Source organism: Sardina pilchardus, chromosome 2, assembly GCF_963854185.1.
Source record: "Sardina pilchardus chromosome 2, fSarPil1.1, whole genome shotgun sequence".
NCBI lineage: Eukaryota > Metazoa > Chordata > Actinopteri > Clupeiformes > Clupeidae > Sardina > Sardina pilchardus.
This window is the reverse complement of record NC_084995.1, coordinates 21792810-21808342: the sequence shown is the minus strand read 5'-3', so window position 1 is coordinate 21808342 and position 15533 is coordinate 21792810. Positions and strand designations below refer to the sequence as shown.

Genomic DNA, 15533 nt, shown 5'->3' with positions numbered 1-15533 from the left:
TGCAGCCCCATAATAATGCTTCATCAGTTGAACTATCTCAGTCACGTCTTTCCCCTTCGTCGGAATGTCAGGCTTGTCCTCCTTCAGGTACTGCTTGAACTTTTGAAACTGTTTTGTTGACAAGTCATCCAGAATATTGCACAGGTCCCCCATGATTTCTGCCATGCAAAAAACGATACAAACATCATAATCACCATCATCATTCTGACCACAGTCCCCTGGTTACAGCTTACTCCAGTTGAACTTTGCCTATCCCTGGACCAGAATGTGGCCCAGAGCAGGGCCATATCAGTGTTTAAAGTCTTTCCAGAGTTTGCTGCTGTACTGACATAACCATATGGAGGCCTGTATAGGTGCTGAGGTGGGTAGGTAGGTGTGTTACAGTACCCAACAGGTACAGCATTGTGCATTGTGCAGATCTTTCCTCACACTTAAAGAGATGTGCTATAACTACAGCCAACTACAACACCCTGAGTATAGCAGATAGGAATCTTTGTCATTCACAAATGAAGAGGGTGGGGGTGTCTGACTGTTATGACTTGCATGGACAAATGTAGACCGCTGATAGGTCTGAGTGGCAGTTATGAATGTTTACATGTATTAAATGTACAGAGTACAGTACTGGAAACACCACCATCTATAGGCCGATGGGTGTACAGTCAGTGAACATACATTATTAATTTATTGTATGGACTTCCCTATGGAGGGAATTCCACAAACTTGGCATGTGCTTGGAGGCTGTCAAGGTAATCATCCCTTTTAATTTTCCAGAAAAGTCAAGCGCAACTACACATCTGTCTAGTTTCATGTGTCCTGGTGCTTTGGTGTCCCGGGAATCACTGACTATCTTTAAACTTATGCCATTGTAGTAAGCTGCCTGTCTACTCAAACTAGCTGGCACTGTTTTGTTTTTTTCATACCTACAGTACTCAGTGACCTCGAGAAGCTATCAATATCAATTTGAGATATCATTTTGGCCAGATTCCTCCTTTAAAACACCAAATAAATTACATGGTACATGCATTTTTAAAATGATGACTGTAAAACTACCAGAATCTTAAATCACAGATCATTTGTTTGAATCTTTTCTCATGCCCACAATATCTTCACTATTTATTATTTTGGACTACAGTGTTTATAAACCACATTGACATAGCCAACCATAAACCAAAATCCAAGACAGAGAGCACAGAGGGGGATCATTTACCTGTAGGAAGGTATGTTGGACAATGAGGAATTCAGTTTCGCAAGCTCAGAGCCAAGTTTTACAAGTGCAGAAATGAAACTAAAACTGACTGACAGAAATTTGATATGCTGTTATTTCTATAGTTTGGTCTTATATGGTTTAAGTTATCATACTCTCATTCACTGAACTCAGGGGGAGTGTTCTTGTATCGCCACCAAAATCTATACCTGATTAACCTTTGTGAAACATAATTTACCTGGATGCTTTTGATGTCAATTGGTAACAAAAACACTATTTACAGTAGTCACAGAAGAAAAGCAGGAGAATATACAATGTGCACAGTAACATCATATACCTACTTGTTCAGAGATTGAAAGGAGTTTGACTTCACAGCAGAATGTTCTTATCGCCAAAAACTGACAGAGATTGGCAAAACTGATCGGCAGATATCCTCCCGATCCATCCATCTAGATCCAATTGGATAGTTGTAACAGGCTCATAGGCTCATATAGGCTACTATTTTTTCTGGCTATCATCATACTAAGCTCAGTCTTTTAAGACTGAACATTAGTCTGGGGAGTCTGCACTTTATTTCTACTGCACAAGAGGCGTGATCAATGGACATAGTTCAAATGACTCCGTACACTTGGATAGTCCTTCAACCAATCAGACCAACGATCTGGGTGCGCCTGGTGGACAAGCTAGTTTCTGAGCTGTAGTGGATATAAGGTGCCTCTCATGCAGCGTTTATACGCCTTCCCTCGCTCCTCGATCCTCACTGATCTACATAAAGAATGATGGGGCGGCAACAATGGGATAGTCTATCCCTTCTTCTATCTTTCTTTATGTAGATCAGTGAGGATCGAGGCCCGAGGAGCGAGGGAGGACGTATAAACGCTGCATGAGAGGCACCCATACTGTGATGTTGTAAGCTGTAGTGGGTATACTGTGTGATCAACCCCAAATGTGAATACATGTCCTTGCCTATTATAAGTGGGTATAATGAGATGGTGATGCTCTTTAAGTGGGTACACTGCGTAGTCCTGAAAATCACACAGACTACACCACTGGACCCAGTAAACATGTACTGAAAGCGGGAGAGATAGATGTGCAGGTTTCCAGCCTGAGCTGCAAAACGAAATCCAAACCCAGCCTACTACTACACTACATGCCTACTATCTACACTATCTGGGTGCTGTGCATTGCTTACCTGGGTATGGCACATATGGCACCAGGATGCACTGTGGGAGGAAGGCAAGCCAGCAGAGGCAGTATGATGGTTTGGGCAATGTTCTGCTGGGAAGCCTTGGGTCCTGCCATTCATATGGATTTTCCTTGACACGTACCACCTACCAAGTAATAGGATGTGGATGGATGTTGACAAGAAATCAGGGGAGTGGAAATGAGATACTGGTGTGTAGCATTGTTTTCTTTGATACAATTAGTTATTTACTGTATATCCTTTGTCTTTGATCCAAGTAGGCCTACTGCTGGTTTCAACTACTAACTGGAATGGCTAGTGCCATTGTTGACCACTTATCTGATATCAAAGCATACAGCTGCTGACACCATCTTGAAAATGTGTTGTAACGAACGCTTGTCACGCTGGGTCTACTATGTAGCAGTGACTTCTGATTACATGTGGTGGGGTCTCATTTCCGAGGGAAATATTTATGCCCTTGCACAATACGTGCTAAAGGGGTCTTGGGGCCCTAGGGTTAGCTCACCAGAAGCACCAGAGACTTTTCGTTTACACCACACCCACTCAGGGTCTTGACGTTCAATCTCCTTCGGACAACATGGGCATTTCCTTGCTAGCGCCCTGTGGCTTGGAGGCCCTCTTCTTCTGGCCCACATGTGGGCCACACCCTTGCTTAGTGTCCTCAGTGTTGGTTCACTTCTGGCTGGGTCCCCGGCTAGACTGGCCAAATACTGAAAACGGGCATGGTTTCTGTTGGCCCAGGTCTGACCAACACTCTGTGAAATGACTCTGATGGTTCATGTTGGCCCAGATCTGGCCCACATATTATATAAAATGATATAGCTGAGTGATGGCTGGGTCTGCTGGCTTGTTCTAGTCCACACAGTAAAATGTATCTGACTGAGTGTTGGCAGAATGTCAGCTGGGACAGCAGTCCCACCGTGTCCCAAAGTGTGCAAATGTTGCACTGGTACAGTGTGTAGATAGCTACTAGGCCTACAAATTAATTTCCAACCATACAATACCGCTAGAAAGCGAACCTAAAAAGTTCTGAAAGACCATTCATTGATGTTTCAGTCTCTGGATACATTTCTTTCGGCTTACAGTTGATACTTTGTTTATGACTCCTTGCACCAATCAGAGACAGTTTCAATGAATAATGAATTATGGGAATTGTAGTTACACATGGCAACGAGAGTGTCTAACAAAAGTGCAACAAAGCATTTAAGGAACTACATTTCCCGAAGGTAAAGGGGTTACTGCTCACTCTCAGTTAAGATAAGCAAGCACGTAAACAGGCGTCAGGAAGCTTGTCTTTGAACATTTCCTATCAGGTTCGTATTTCCATTTCCTAACCAGCCTCGAATATTCACGAAATAATAAACCAAGCATCACATTTATTTGTTTAATTTACATAATATACCGCTTAAATTACCTGTGAGTTGCTACACCAAAGACATCGTACTGTTAAGCCGTTACAAATGTTGTTAGCATACAAGCTGGCTAGCTGACGGTGGCTTAACTTACTCATTGACTTGCCATACTTATCGTTAGCTAGACTGCCAGAAGGCAAGGCTATCAGCGTATCCGGCCATGTAAAACGACTGTACCAACTATACATTCGTGCTATTGTACGCCAGTAATATCTGCTCCTTTTTAGGCTGACGTTGCTTGGTCAGTTTCCTAGGCTCTCTGGACATTTCCTGAATGTTAGCAGACAGAAAGTTAGCATGCGTATGAACCCTGTAACACAGCATTTGCAAAGAGCTAACCGAATTTCGGAATGAAATGATTCATTTTCAATATGGACTGACACGTGTCGTGCTTGTCGCAATTCATTCAAGTCATTTTATACCAATGTTCTGCACATTTGCACAATTGCATTATGCCGCTTAGTGGCTCTTCCTTTTGACGTCTCCATTTCCTCTTCAGTGACAGTAGAGAACAATGTATCGATAGCAGGAACTTCCCTTTTTAGCACTTACGTACACGGTAGCTGGTAATCATTTATTTCTGTGTGATAACCGTGAGGTAATATTGCGTAACTTGTAGGGCTAGTGTTGTGTTTCCATTGAAAGTGGTTGTTATATCAGGCACGCTGTATGAATCTGTCCTCTGGATCTCTGGGAAAAGTATACTGTAAACAAAGAATGCTAGGGTGTTGACATGTAGCTCCATCTGCTGGTGGAGGTACAATGATTTGAAACAGCCGAAATACCCCATAGAAAGATGCAGGGGCTTCACACAGCAGGGATAGCGGAGAGCCTACCATTAGGTGGCGATGCTTCCTTCTGGTCTGCTTCTGGTAGACCCCAGGACAGTGGGTGTTGTTATATGCAGTTGAATTGATTGAAAATTGAAATTGTATGTTACTGTGGTTGGACTAAAAAGTTACGTACCAAATCTTGTCACAGTGTTAATTTACTGATGTGTGTGTGTGTGTGCTACTGCCTCTGCCTCTGCCTATTTGTATTTGATCTAGGTGTGTGTCAGTATGATGTGCAAATACAGTTTGTTGGTGTGTGGAAAAATTCTGTATGTGCTGTGTTTTTTTTAAAAATATATATTGTATCCGTTGGTGATTGTGCCTCCAGGTGTCATGGCAAGGTGATGCCCTCCTCAACCCACCCCGTTTGACCCCTGACCTTCTGAATCACCCAATCCCAGAGCAGCATCAGTGTCTGGCCAGCCAGCAGCCATGACAGAGTGCTTCTTGCCACCCAGCAGCAGCCCTGCGGAGCAGCGTCGCTCCGAGCACCCGGGTGGCGTGGCGCGCACACCCAGCTCCGAGGAGATCAGCCCAACAAAGTTCCCGGGGCTGTACCGCACCGGCGAGCCTTCGCCCCCCCACGACGGCTCCCACCACGACCCCCCAGATGCCGCGTCCGATGAAGACAAGGACCACAGCCGCAAGAAGAACAAGTTCAAGAAGAAGGAGAAGAGAAGTAAGTAGCAGCAGCAGCAGCAGCAGCAGCAGGGCTAACTTAATGTATGCCTTATCAGAGCTTCCTATCGTCTGTGTAATGTTTGAATATGGAGTAGATCACGCAAGAAGTAAGCATTGACAGTGGAGTCATGACTCATGAATGCAATGTGCTTACTCTTCACCTGTCATCTTTCTCTGGCTTGTTACAGTACTATCTGGTGCAACAGCAGTAAGATCACTGTAATGTATAGACTGCCATGACCAGGCATGCCTCAACTGGCTGACTTATTGCTCCAGAAAGGGTGATGAAATGTGAAAACCATTACCAATAGTTTAGAGTTACTTTACTTTACAGCCATGAGATCTGTTAAAGACAGAAAATAATCTGTTTGTATGGTAATCTCTTAAAACACACTATTTGTACTGCACATGCAAGACACGTTAAAAAACAAACTAGACAGTTAGACACAAGCTGACAGTTGTTTGGTGGTTTTGTGAGTAACCCAACACAGAAACACCATACAGACTGAAGCTTATGCGGACGTGGACAAATCCTCTGTTTATGTGAAAGCATGGTATACTTAGGCCTGTCACGATAACAAATTTTGCTGGACGATAAATTGTCCCAGAAATTATTGCGATAAACGATAATATTGCCGTTCTGAGATCATTTTTATCTAATATAATGATAATGGCATAATAATGCAGGTACACCTTTTCAAAGATCAATAACTTGTATTTCTAAAGAATAAGGAACTGGAATGGGAAGACATTTTTAAATATCCACAATAAATGAACAAAACAACCAAAAACAATAAATACAATGGACTCTCAGTCTCTACTAAGACTGTTTAAGGGCCAGCAAATTAAAACGTGACATGCAACAGGGGGCGTGTAGAGTGACAGTTGCTAAGCCTTATGCACGGAACTAAATGTCATCATAGCTGATCAATTAGGCCTACGCAGTCAGCTAAACATTTGAAACTTGCGCAAAACGGCATGAACCCAGCATCTGCACGTCACATAAAACACAAATTGAAGCAATAAGTTGGTCATCGGATAATCCTACTGCAAAGCCTTTTCATAGGTATGCTACGTTTATGACATATAACGTTGATTACGAACACATTTCACCACAGCTGACAATTAGCTTACGACATTTTAACCGGAGCTGCCGGCTGTTTTGGCTGATTCTTGAGCTCTCAGCGGAGTGCAGACTTTGCGGAGTGTGTCTTCATCAGATGATGAAAAAACGTAGCTTATAAGCATGATTTTCTGAACTGCATTATCACTATTTTTACCCCCATACCTGTCAAGCTACAACAGAAAGCCTCTTCAGTGTGCTTAGGCCAATCGCCAAAGCCTCGTCTAGCCTGTTAATCAAATGAATGTAAGAAAGTAAAGTTGTCCGTCATGTTATTGAAATATACATGTCTGACAACTGACTGACATGAGGGTTCACTCCTCGTTAGGCTGCGCTAAAGGAAGCACCGTGGTTATCCTCTCTTTCGTAGAGAGAGAGAGACAGAGAGAGAGAGAGAGAAGAAAAACAATCAAGCATGAAAATGGAAATTATCGCGGCCGGAAAAGTTATCGAGCTCATTTTTTTTATCGTGCGATTTATTGATTTATTGAATATCGCGACAGGCCTAGGTATACTGGACACTGGCACTTGTTTACTACCTCTGAGCCCAGCAGTCACACTGGGAAAGTCTGTGGCTGTTTATGTTAACGGTTGTCAAAGCATTGCAAGCACATCGCTCGTTGTAGGTGCTGTTTATCTTAGCCTTATCCACTGCCACAGAGTGTTTTTACATTTGGCCAATTCGGGTACTGTGACCTGCCAGTCAGCCTGACTGTACAACACACCATCCCCACTCCCCAAACACGGGGTTAGGATCCCCTCCCTCTGTGCAGGTTTGCCTCCCAGCTAGCCAGCATTTCCTGCTTTATCAGGGCATTCGTTTTCAACAGCTTTATTTAGCCCTTACCCCCTCCCTACTGCAGCCAATGGCGTCAGGGGAGGAAGCTGATTGACGTTTTTGGGGCACACCCAGGCCCCATGAGTGCAGAGACGCTATGAGGTGTGTGTGTGTGTGTGTGTGCGTATGTGTGTTTGTTTGGGGGTGTGGAGGGGTTTAGAGGCAGGGCCTAACCCAACCTAAACCCAGGGATCCTGTTCGGTCCAGCCCAGCCAGGTCCCAGCCCAGCCCAGCCCCCTCTGGACTCCTGGACTAGCAGCCGTGAGCAGAGGATGGCCTCCGGCAGCGCTGGTGCTCCTGCACCCTGATTAATATTACTGATCGAGTCTGCAGCAGGCACAGCAAGACCCGCAGAGTGAGAGTGAGAGAGGGAGACGGAGAGGGGAGGGGAAGGGGAGGGGAGTAGGAGAGATGGATGGACAGAGGGAGGTATGGAATAAGGGAAGAGAGGAAGAGAGAGAGAGAGGTAGTGAGGGATGAAGGGTAGAGAAGGGGGGAGGGGGTGTCAAGCCATGGTGGAGAGAGGATCACTATTAAAAGGACTTGGTACAATGTGGGCCTTGGGAATAGAGCTAAATTGAAGACTGACCTCTTTTTGCAGTGTTCCCTTCTTTCTCTCTCTCTCTCTCTCTCTTTCTCCTCTCTCTCTTCTCTTTCTCTCCTGTCCTACTATTGTGCCCTTCTCGGTATGTTTATCAGCAGATGGAGAGAGGGAAGGACAGGGGTGTGAGGTAGAGCATCTCTTGCTCTCTCTCTCTCTCTCTATCTCTCTTTCTTTTTCTCTTTTTCTTTCTCTCTCTCTCTCTCTCTTTTTCTCTTTCTTTCTCTCTCTCTCTCTCTCTCTCTGCTTGGTTCACAGACTGGAGATTTATTTGAACACTAACTTATCTTCTCTCTTTTTCTCTTCTCCTCTGTGCTGCCTCCACTCTTTTCTGTACCTCCTCTTGTATCCTTTCCTCTTATCATTTTCTCCTCTTCTTCTCTGTTCTCCACTCCTTTCCTTCTCGACTCCTCTTCCTCCTGCTTTTCCCCTCCCTCTGTCTCCTCCCCTCTCCTCACCTGCTATCACTTTCCCTCTCCTTTTCTATCTCTCATTACTCTTTCTCTTCTTTTCTCATCCATTCCTCTTCATCCTCTTTTCTCTGTCCTCCCCCCTCCACTCCTGACCTGTTATATCAACTCTTCCCCCTTCCTCTCCTTTTCTCTTCCTCTCCTCCTCCTCCTCCTTCTCTCTTCTCCTCTTTTCCGCTCTTTCTTCTCTTCTTTTCCCTTGTCTCCCCCTCTCCCGTCTCAGCGGAGGGCTACGCGGCGTTCCAGGAGGACAGCTCGGCAGACGAAGCGGAGAGCCCGTCCAAGATGAAGCGCTCCAAGGGCATCCACGTGTTCAAGAAGCCCAGCTTCTCCAAGCGCAAGGAGAAGGACTTCAAGGTCAAGGAGAAGCTGCCCAAGGACGACAAGAAGGACAAGGAGAAGGACAAGGACAAGAAGTCCAAGGACCTGACGGCCGCCGACGTGGTCAAGCAGTGGAAGGAGAAGAAGAAGAAGAACAAGAACAAGGGCGGCAGCAGCAGCGGCGGCGGCGGCGGCGCGGTGGTCAGCGGAGGCGAGCCGGAAGCGAGCGCCCCGGAGACGGTTGCCACGGTGATGCGGCCCATTTTCGGCGTGCCGCTGGATGAGGCGGTGCGGCGCACGGCGCTCTACGATGGCATCCCGCTGCCTGCCGTCTTCCGCGAGTGCATCGACTACGTGGAGAGCTACGGCATGAAGTGTGAAGGCATCTACCGCGTCTCAGGTACACAGCACACACATATACACACACACACACCACATACCTCACCACATACACACACGCGCGCATTGTCCACATCGCAGACCACACACACACCACACCACGTTACTGTAGCTGAATTGAGTTGTTTGTACAGTGTACTTAAATTGGTGCATAAATGTACCCCTGCTGTGTCCTACTACTACGTTGTTATGATGCACTATAATGGTGTGATATTGAGAGCTGCATGCTTTGTATCCGTCTTCGGTGTTGTATTCTCTATTCAAACTCTGGTCCGGACGGAAGAGGTCACATTTTGTTTGCACTCATGATTCAGTGTTCTATTCATACACTCATTCATGAAAAGAATACGTTTGACTGTAAGCATGGCTATAAGACAACTTGATTACAGAAAATAATCATTTATGTCTGGAGTGTTCTTGTGCTCGCTCAGCTCATTCTGTTATCAGTAAAATAACAAGTTTGGCTGGTAGCTTCACTGGGAGACTACAGACTACAGAAGTCATTCAATGACTCAATTCAATCAATTCAATACAATATCTATTAGTGAAATGTTGTCATTGGGTGCCTCTCAACATGCCTCCTCGATCCTCGATGCTCGATCCTCGAGGGGCGTTCCCACTGATCTATAACTAACACTGGATAGACTATCCCATTGTTTCCCCCTCATCATTCTTTATGTAGATCAGTGAGGATCGAGGCCCGAGGAGCGAGGGAGGACATATAAAAGCCCAAATGAGAGGCACCCGTTGTCGTTGTGACCTGCTCATCCTGCTATGACTGACCTTTGACCTCTGATTAACCTCTGACCCCTCCCCCCACCCCTCCACCCTGTTTCATCACAGGCATGAAGTCGAAAGTGGACGAGCTGAAGGCGGCGTACGACCGCGAGGAGTGCCCGTGCCTGGAGGAGTACGACCCGCACACCGTGGCCAGCCTGCTGAAGCAGTACCTGCGCGAGCTGCCCGACGGTCTGCTGGGCCGCGCCGCCGCCGCCCGCCTGGAGGAGGCCTGCGGCCGGCCCGTCGAGTCCGAGCGCCTGGTGGAGTGCCAGCGGGCGCTGGGCGAGGTGCCCGAGCCGGCGCGGCTCCTGCTGGCTTGGCTGGTCACGCACATGGACCACGTGATCGCTCGCGAGGCCGACACCAAGATGAACATTCAGAACATCTCCATCGTGCTCAACCCTACCGTCCAGGTACATGCCAAGGGGCACACCACACACACACACAGTCACACACACACACAGACGCATACATACATACGGGCCAGAAGTCAAACAACATCCAGTCTGGGAGGGATGTAGGGAAACTAGATATTGCCCTCACACCGAGAGAGAAAGAAAGAGAAAGGCAGGCTTAAGCGAGTATTTAGGTGTTTAACCACTGCAAAACAATCCATATTATATGTATTACATCCTCAACATACTGTAAAAACAGACAGATCATGTAAGCATACAGAACATAGTGCTGCAAGAGAATGCACAACTCACACCATACACCGAGAGGGAGAGAGAAAAATAAATAAATTAAGAGAAAGGAAGGATCATTACATGTAAATCTCTGCAGTCCTTAACCTTTTTTCTTCACTGCCTTGTCCACCCCATCTGGCGTCTTCTCTCTCTGCACTCCTTGTATCTGTCCTCCTCTCCCCCTCCATCCCTCTCTCTCTCTATACTCCTCCGTCCACCCCCTCCCCTCCTCCCCGGTGTAGATCGGGAACCGTGTGCTGTACCTGTTGTTCACGCATGTGCGGGAGCTGTTTGGGGAGGTGGTGCTGAAGCCCGTGGTGCGTCCGCTCCGCTGGTCCAACATGGCCACCATGCCCGCGCTGCCAGAGACGCAGGAGAGCATCAAAGAGGAGATCAGACGACAGGTGAACATGCTCATGCAGACTTACACACGCTTACACTTACACTCATACTTAAACACACGTACACTTACTCTCATACTTAAACAGACGCATGCTTACACACATACACACTTACTTAAAATATATAAAATGCTGTCTCATCATTGCCCGTCTTGCATATTTGTTTTTGGGTGAAACGTGAATTACTTTTGTCTTTGTCTCTCTCGTGTGTGTGTGTGTGTGTGTGTGTGTGTGTGTTTAGGAGTTCCTGTTAAACTGCCTGCACAGAGATCTGCAGGCCGGAGTGAAGGATCTGTCCAAAGAGGAGAGATTGTGGGAGGTGCAGCGTATTCTCACTGCACTCAAACGCAAGTTACGAGAGGCCAAAAGACAGGTACACACACACACACACACACACAAACACAGAGCATATCCTCACTGCATTCAGATGCAAACTACGAGCGGCCAACAGAGGGACACACACACACACACACACACACACACACAAATACAATCAACCCCTCAAACGCAGTGTATGGAAAGAGTAGGTCAACAGAAGGGTATGGAAATACAGAAAAACAAAAAAAGTTACAGAGGGCACTACCCTCCAGGTTATGGAAATATGCACAAAAACACACACATTGTCCCTCATTTTGTGTGTTTGTGTGTGTGTGCTGTAGGAGTGTGAGACTAAGATCGCACAGGAGATCGCCAGCCTGTCCAAGGAGGACGTCTCTAAAGAGGAGATGACCGAGAACGAGGAGGAGGTCATCAACATCCTGCTGGCGCAGGTCAGGACTCATACACACACGCACACGCACACACACACACATGCACTCACACTCACTGAAGTACACGCATTCCCACACTCACAATCACACTCACACTCACTGAAGTACTCACACACACAGCTCTCTTTCCTTCTCTTTTTGTCTACTCTCCTCTTTTTTGTCAGACTGTGCGTGTGTCTGTTCAGCTTTTTTCTCTCTCTCCTTTCCTCTCTGCACCTCTCATCTGTTTTGTTGATGTCCTAGTTTGCCCACCTCTCCCGTGTTCTTATTTCCACTGTCTTATGTCTGTGATGTCATGTGATTCTTGTGTTCAGTTTCAATTTGACCATACAACAACAACATAGATATCTTGCGGTACAGTTCTACACCTCGCAAATATCACCCAACGAAATTTCACGTTGGGGGTTTCACTGCAACCAGTGTGGTTTATGTTGGCACTGGCATTTATGTTGTCATCGTGTGTGTGTGTGTGTGTGTTCAGGAGAATGAGCTCCTGACGGAGCAGGAGGAGCTGATATCTCTGGAGCAGGTGCTACGGCGACAGATCGCCACAGAGAAGGAGGAGATCGAGAGGCTCCGCGCAGAGATCGCAGACATTCAGAGGTACACACACACATGTATACATACACACACACACACACACTTATACATACACACACACACACACACACACACACAAATAGAGCTGGAGAGCTGGAGAGCTGGAGATGGAGTTCAAGCAGAGATTGTATCCATAAGTACTTAGACAGATAGACACACTCACTCTCATGCCCTGTCTCCTGTCTGCACACACACAGCCGTCAGCAGGGCCGCAGTGAGACGGAGGAGTACTCCTCGGACAGCGAGAGTGAGAGTGAAGATGAAGAGGAGCTGCAGCTCATCCTGGAGGACCTGCAGAAGCAGAACGAGGAGCTGGAGGTATGTGTGTGTGAGTGAGAGTGTTAGATGGTATCTTGTGTGTGACTGTGCTTATGGTATGTGAGTGAATGTTCAGGGTTGCCTGTATTTATGTCTCTCTGACTGTGTGTGTGTGTGTGATGATCAATCTTCACTTAAAGTGTTATGCTGACTGTGTGTGTGTGTGTGTGTGTGTGTGTGTGTGTGTTTGTAGAATAAGAACACCCATCTGAACCAGGCCATCCATGAGGAGCAGGAGGCCATCTTGGAGCTGCGCGTTCAGCTTCGTCTCCTCCAGAGTCACAAGCCCCTCTCAGTTGCCGAGCAGGCCCCACCTACCCAGGCCAGCCCTGATGACGCCACCGCTGCCCCATCCGTCGCCATGGCAGCCACTGCCACCCCAGGGGTGGGAGGGGCGGTGGGCGAGGGCGTCGTGGCAGCTGTCGCCACGGTGAATGGGAAGCCAGTGAAAGATAGCCTGAAGCCATCGCCTAGTAAGGACAGGAGAGAGAATAACATGTGAAGCACTTCAGAAACTACAAGACCCATCTTGCCCCAGCTTAAAAAAAAAAGTCCCTCACCTGCCTCCATTCTCCTGCCAAGCCCCTAATACACACACATACACAGTGTTTTGAATAGGAAGGCAGAGATGAATGGGTGACGACACTGACGGCCACCTCCTGAATGGAGACAGAGATGTGTGTGTGTGTGTGTGTGTGTGTGTGTGTTTGTTTATATGGAAGTGGTTGTCACTGTGTTCACTCTGTGAGCGCAGGTATTTTGGAGGGGACTGATCCATCCGTTGTGTATCTCCAGATGGATAGTGAATGTGTTGGGTTAGGTGTGCTGCGTTGGTGCCTGTGGGTCCGGCCTCGGGGCTGAGACTACACCTTTGAGCTGTGTGCTCCAGCAGCTCACTCTTGCCTCCCAGCACTGGTGCTTCAGCATCAGAGCGCCAGAGAATGGCATCTTTCCCCCCAATTGAAACACCTCCTGTGATTCATTGATTAGCTCAGCTTGCCTGCTACAGTGGAACTCACTTCTTTTGAGGGTCAGTGAGTAGTATCCCCATCCCCTGTGGCCCTTTTAGCAGAATAGACCTGATCAAACGATCACAGAATTTACAAACAGACAAAGTTATGAGATCCCCATGTATGATGAGGGATGTAAACCACTGTGCCATAAACAATGAAGAGACAGCGAGGAAAAATGCACAATAATGACCCTTAAAAACAATGAAGAGATACTTAACTGACTGCAATATGTACTTAATCAAAGTAATCTAAAGATACATACATTTTGTTGATGTATTTGTATAAAATAACATTTTTAAAAGATATACATATATATATATACATTAACATATATATATATATATACATAAATGAATATAACTTACTGTATAACCTATATACTTATTTGGCGCCATTCCTAAAGTGAAATGAAGCTCCAACGTGAAATGGGGCCATTTGTAGTCTAAGATCTAAATGATCCAGGAACAGAGAACTGATGTTTTTCTTTTGTCTTTTTGTCATGTCTCGCTGCATACCTAATGTCTCACAATCAATGTGTCATTTGTCATTTCCTGTATTTTTGATGCACTAGCAACATTTAAAGTGAGAAGAAGTGCAGTTAGTAAGATCATGAAGTCCGTTTGCAATCTTCTCATCTTTACTTTAGACTGATGAGGACTCCCAGATAATTGTTACCCTTGGGTTGGATCATGTAAAAGTTAACTTAGAGTAAGTGGTTATCTGAGTTAACGGAATTAACCAGGCTGGTCACGGAACCAAATACCTGGACTACCCCCCAGAACTGTGGGCTGCCCAAACAAGCCTGGTGATCATCTCAGCTGTTACAGCACATTAATGCAATGGTGACCAAGTCCAGTTTCTGCTGCACCTAAAAAAATCTAATCCGTTCAATGCTTTTCTTTGACCTGATCAATCCTGCACTTAAACAATATCCTGTGCTTTTTCCATTATGATTTTCCATTCACAAGGACAGCAGTTCAAATGATCAGTCCTGGCCTGACCTTGATGTGTGGATGAGAGATGGTTACACCCCGTTTTGTTGTGTCCATACATTTACTTTCTTTTGATTGTTTCTGTTGTTTAGTGTATCTTCTTTTTTTTCTTTCTTTCTTGCGGGTGAGCATGCAAGTCATGAAGTGTGCCATGACTCTGCCTGTGTTTCTACTGGAAGATAGCAAGCTTAGAATGATGTTTTGTTGTCACTAATGCTGCGTTGCGTAACCTGCTGAAGAATCTCCTGTGTGTATGTATGTATGTATGTATGTATGTATGTACAGTATGTATGTGTGAATAAATCAAAGCAAACTGCATGGCTGAGTGGTTGACTTAAAATGGACCGATTTTCTGATGCTGGTCCCGAAGTAGATCCTGGATGGATCAGAGCAGAATTTAGTGCATCGCTGCCATTGTATGGATGTCTGTGTTAGACATACTGATCGACTAACTGTTAAAGTATTTTTGTTGCTAGTCCGTCTGGCCGAGAGAATGACATTGTCCATCTCTGACAGAGCCCTTCAGAACCCTTGATGTTCGTCATGGTGATTGTATGACAACTCATTGCAACTGAAATTGCGAGCTTTCTTTTTTTAAGATTAATTTTTCATAATGTTTTTACTGGCTTTTTGTAGCTTCTCTGTTTCCGGTGATGACTTTACAGAGCTGATGAATAAAGTGTCTGTCTGAGAAATACTGCTTTTGTCATGTGTGTGTGTGTTTCTTGTTTTTTTTAATAGATTGATGACAGTCTGTTTGAAAGCTGTTGTATTTATGTGTGTAGTGTGCTTTAGGTATACCCCTCTCTTTCAAAGGTAGACCTATCCAGCACATTCTATCATTGAATCTAATTATATCATGGTATGGGGACGTGGTAGGCTGGGTG

At 45.9% G+C, this 15533-nt stretch overlaps 1 protein-coding gene across 1 annotated transcript; it reads left to right on the top strand.

Moving 5' to 3' along the window:
* Positions 1-3658: 3658 nt before the first annotated feature.
* On the top strand, positions 3659-15343 carry ralbp1 (ralA binding protein 1). Its single transcript, XM_062521766.1, has 10 exons — positions 3659-3721; positions 4982-5332; positions 8590-9087; positions 9930-10279; positions 10795-10956; positions 11195-11326; positions 11613-11723; positions 12205-12326; positions 12521-12641; positions 12835-15343. Exons 2-10 carry the CDS (start codon positions 5086-5088, stop codon positions 13141-13143), a joined length of 2052 nt encoding a protein of 683 aa, XP_062377750.1. The 5' UTR covers positions 3659-3721; positions 4982-5085; the 3' UTR covers positions 13144-15343.
* Positions 15344-15533: the final 190 nt, after the last annotated feature.

Coding starts and splice junctions, on each gene's coding strand:
- ralbp1 (XM_062521766.1), top strand. CDS start 5,086: ATGACAGAGTGCTTCTTGCCACCCAGCAGCAGCCCTGCGGAGCAGCGT. Junction 9,088..9,929: donor AGGCATCTACCGCGTCTCAG/GTACACAGCACA, acceptor GTTTCATCACAG/GCATGAAGTCGAAAGTGGAC. Junction 11,327..11,612: donor TACGAGAGGCCAAAAGACAG/GTACACACACAC, acceptor TGTGTGCTGTAG/GAGTGTGAGACTAAGATCGC.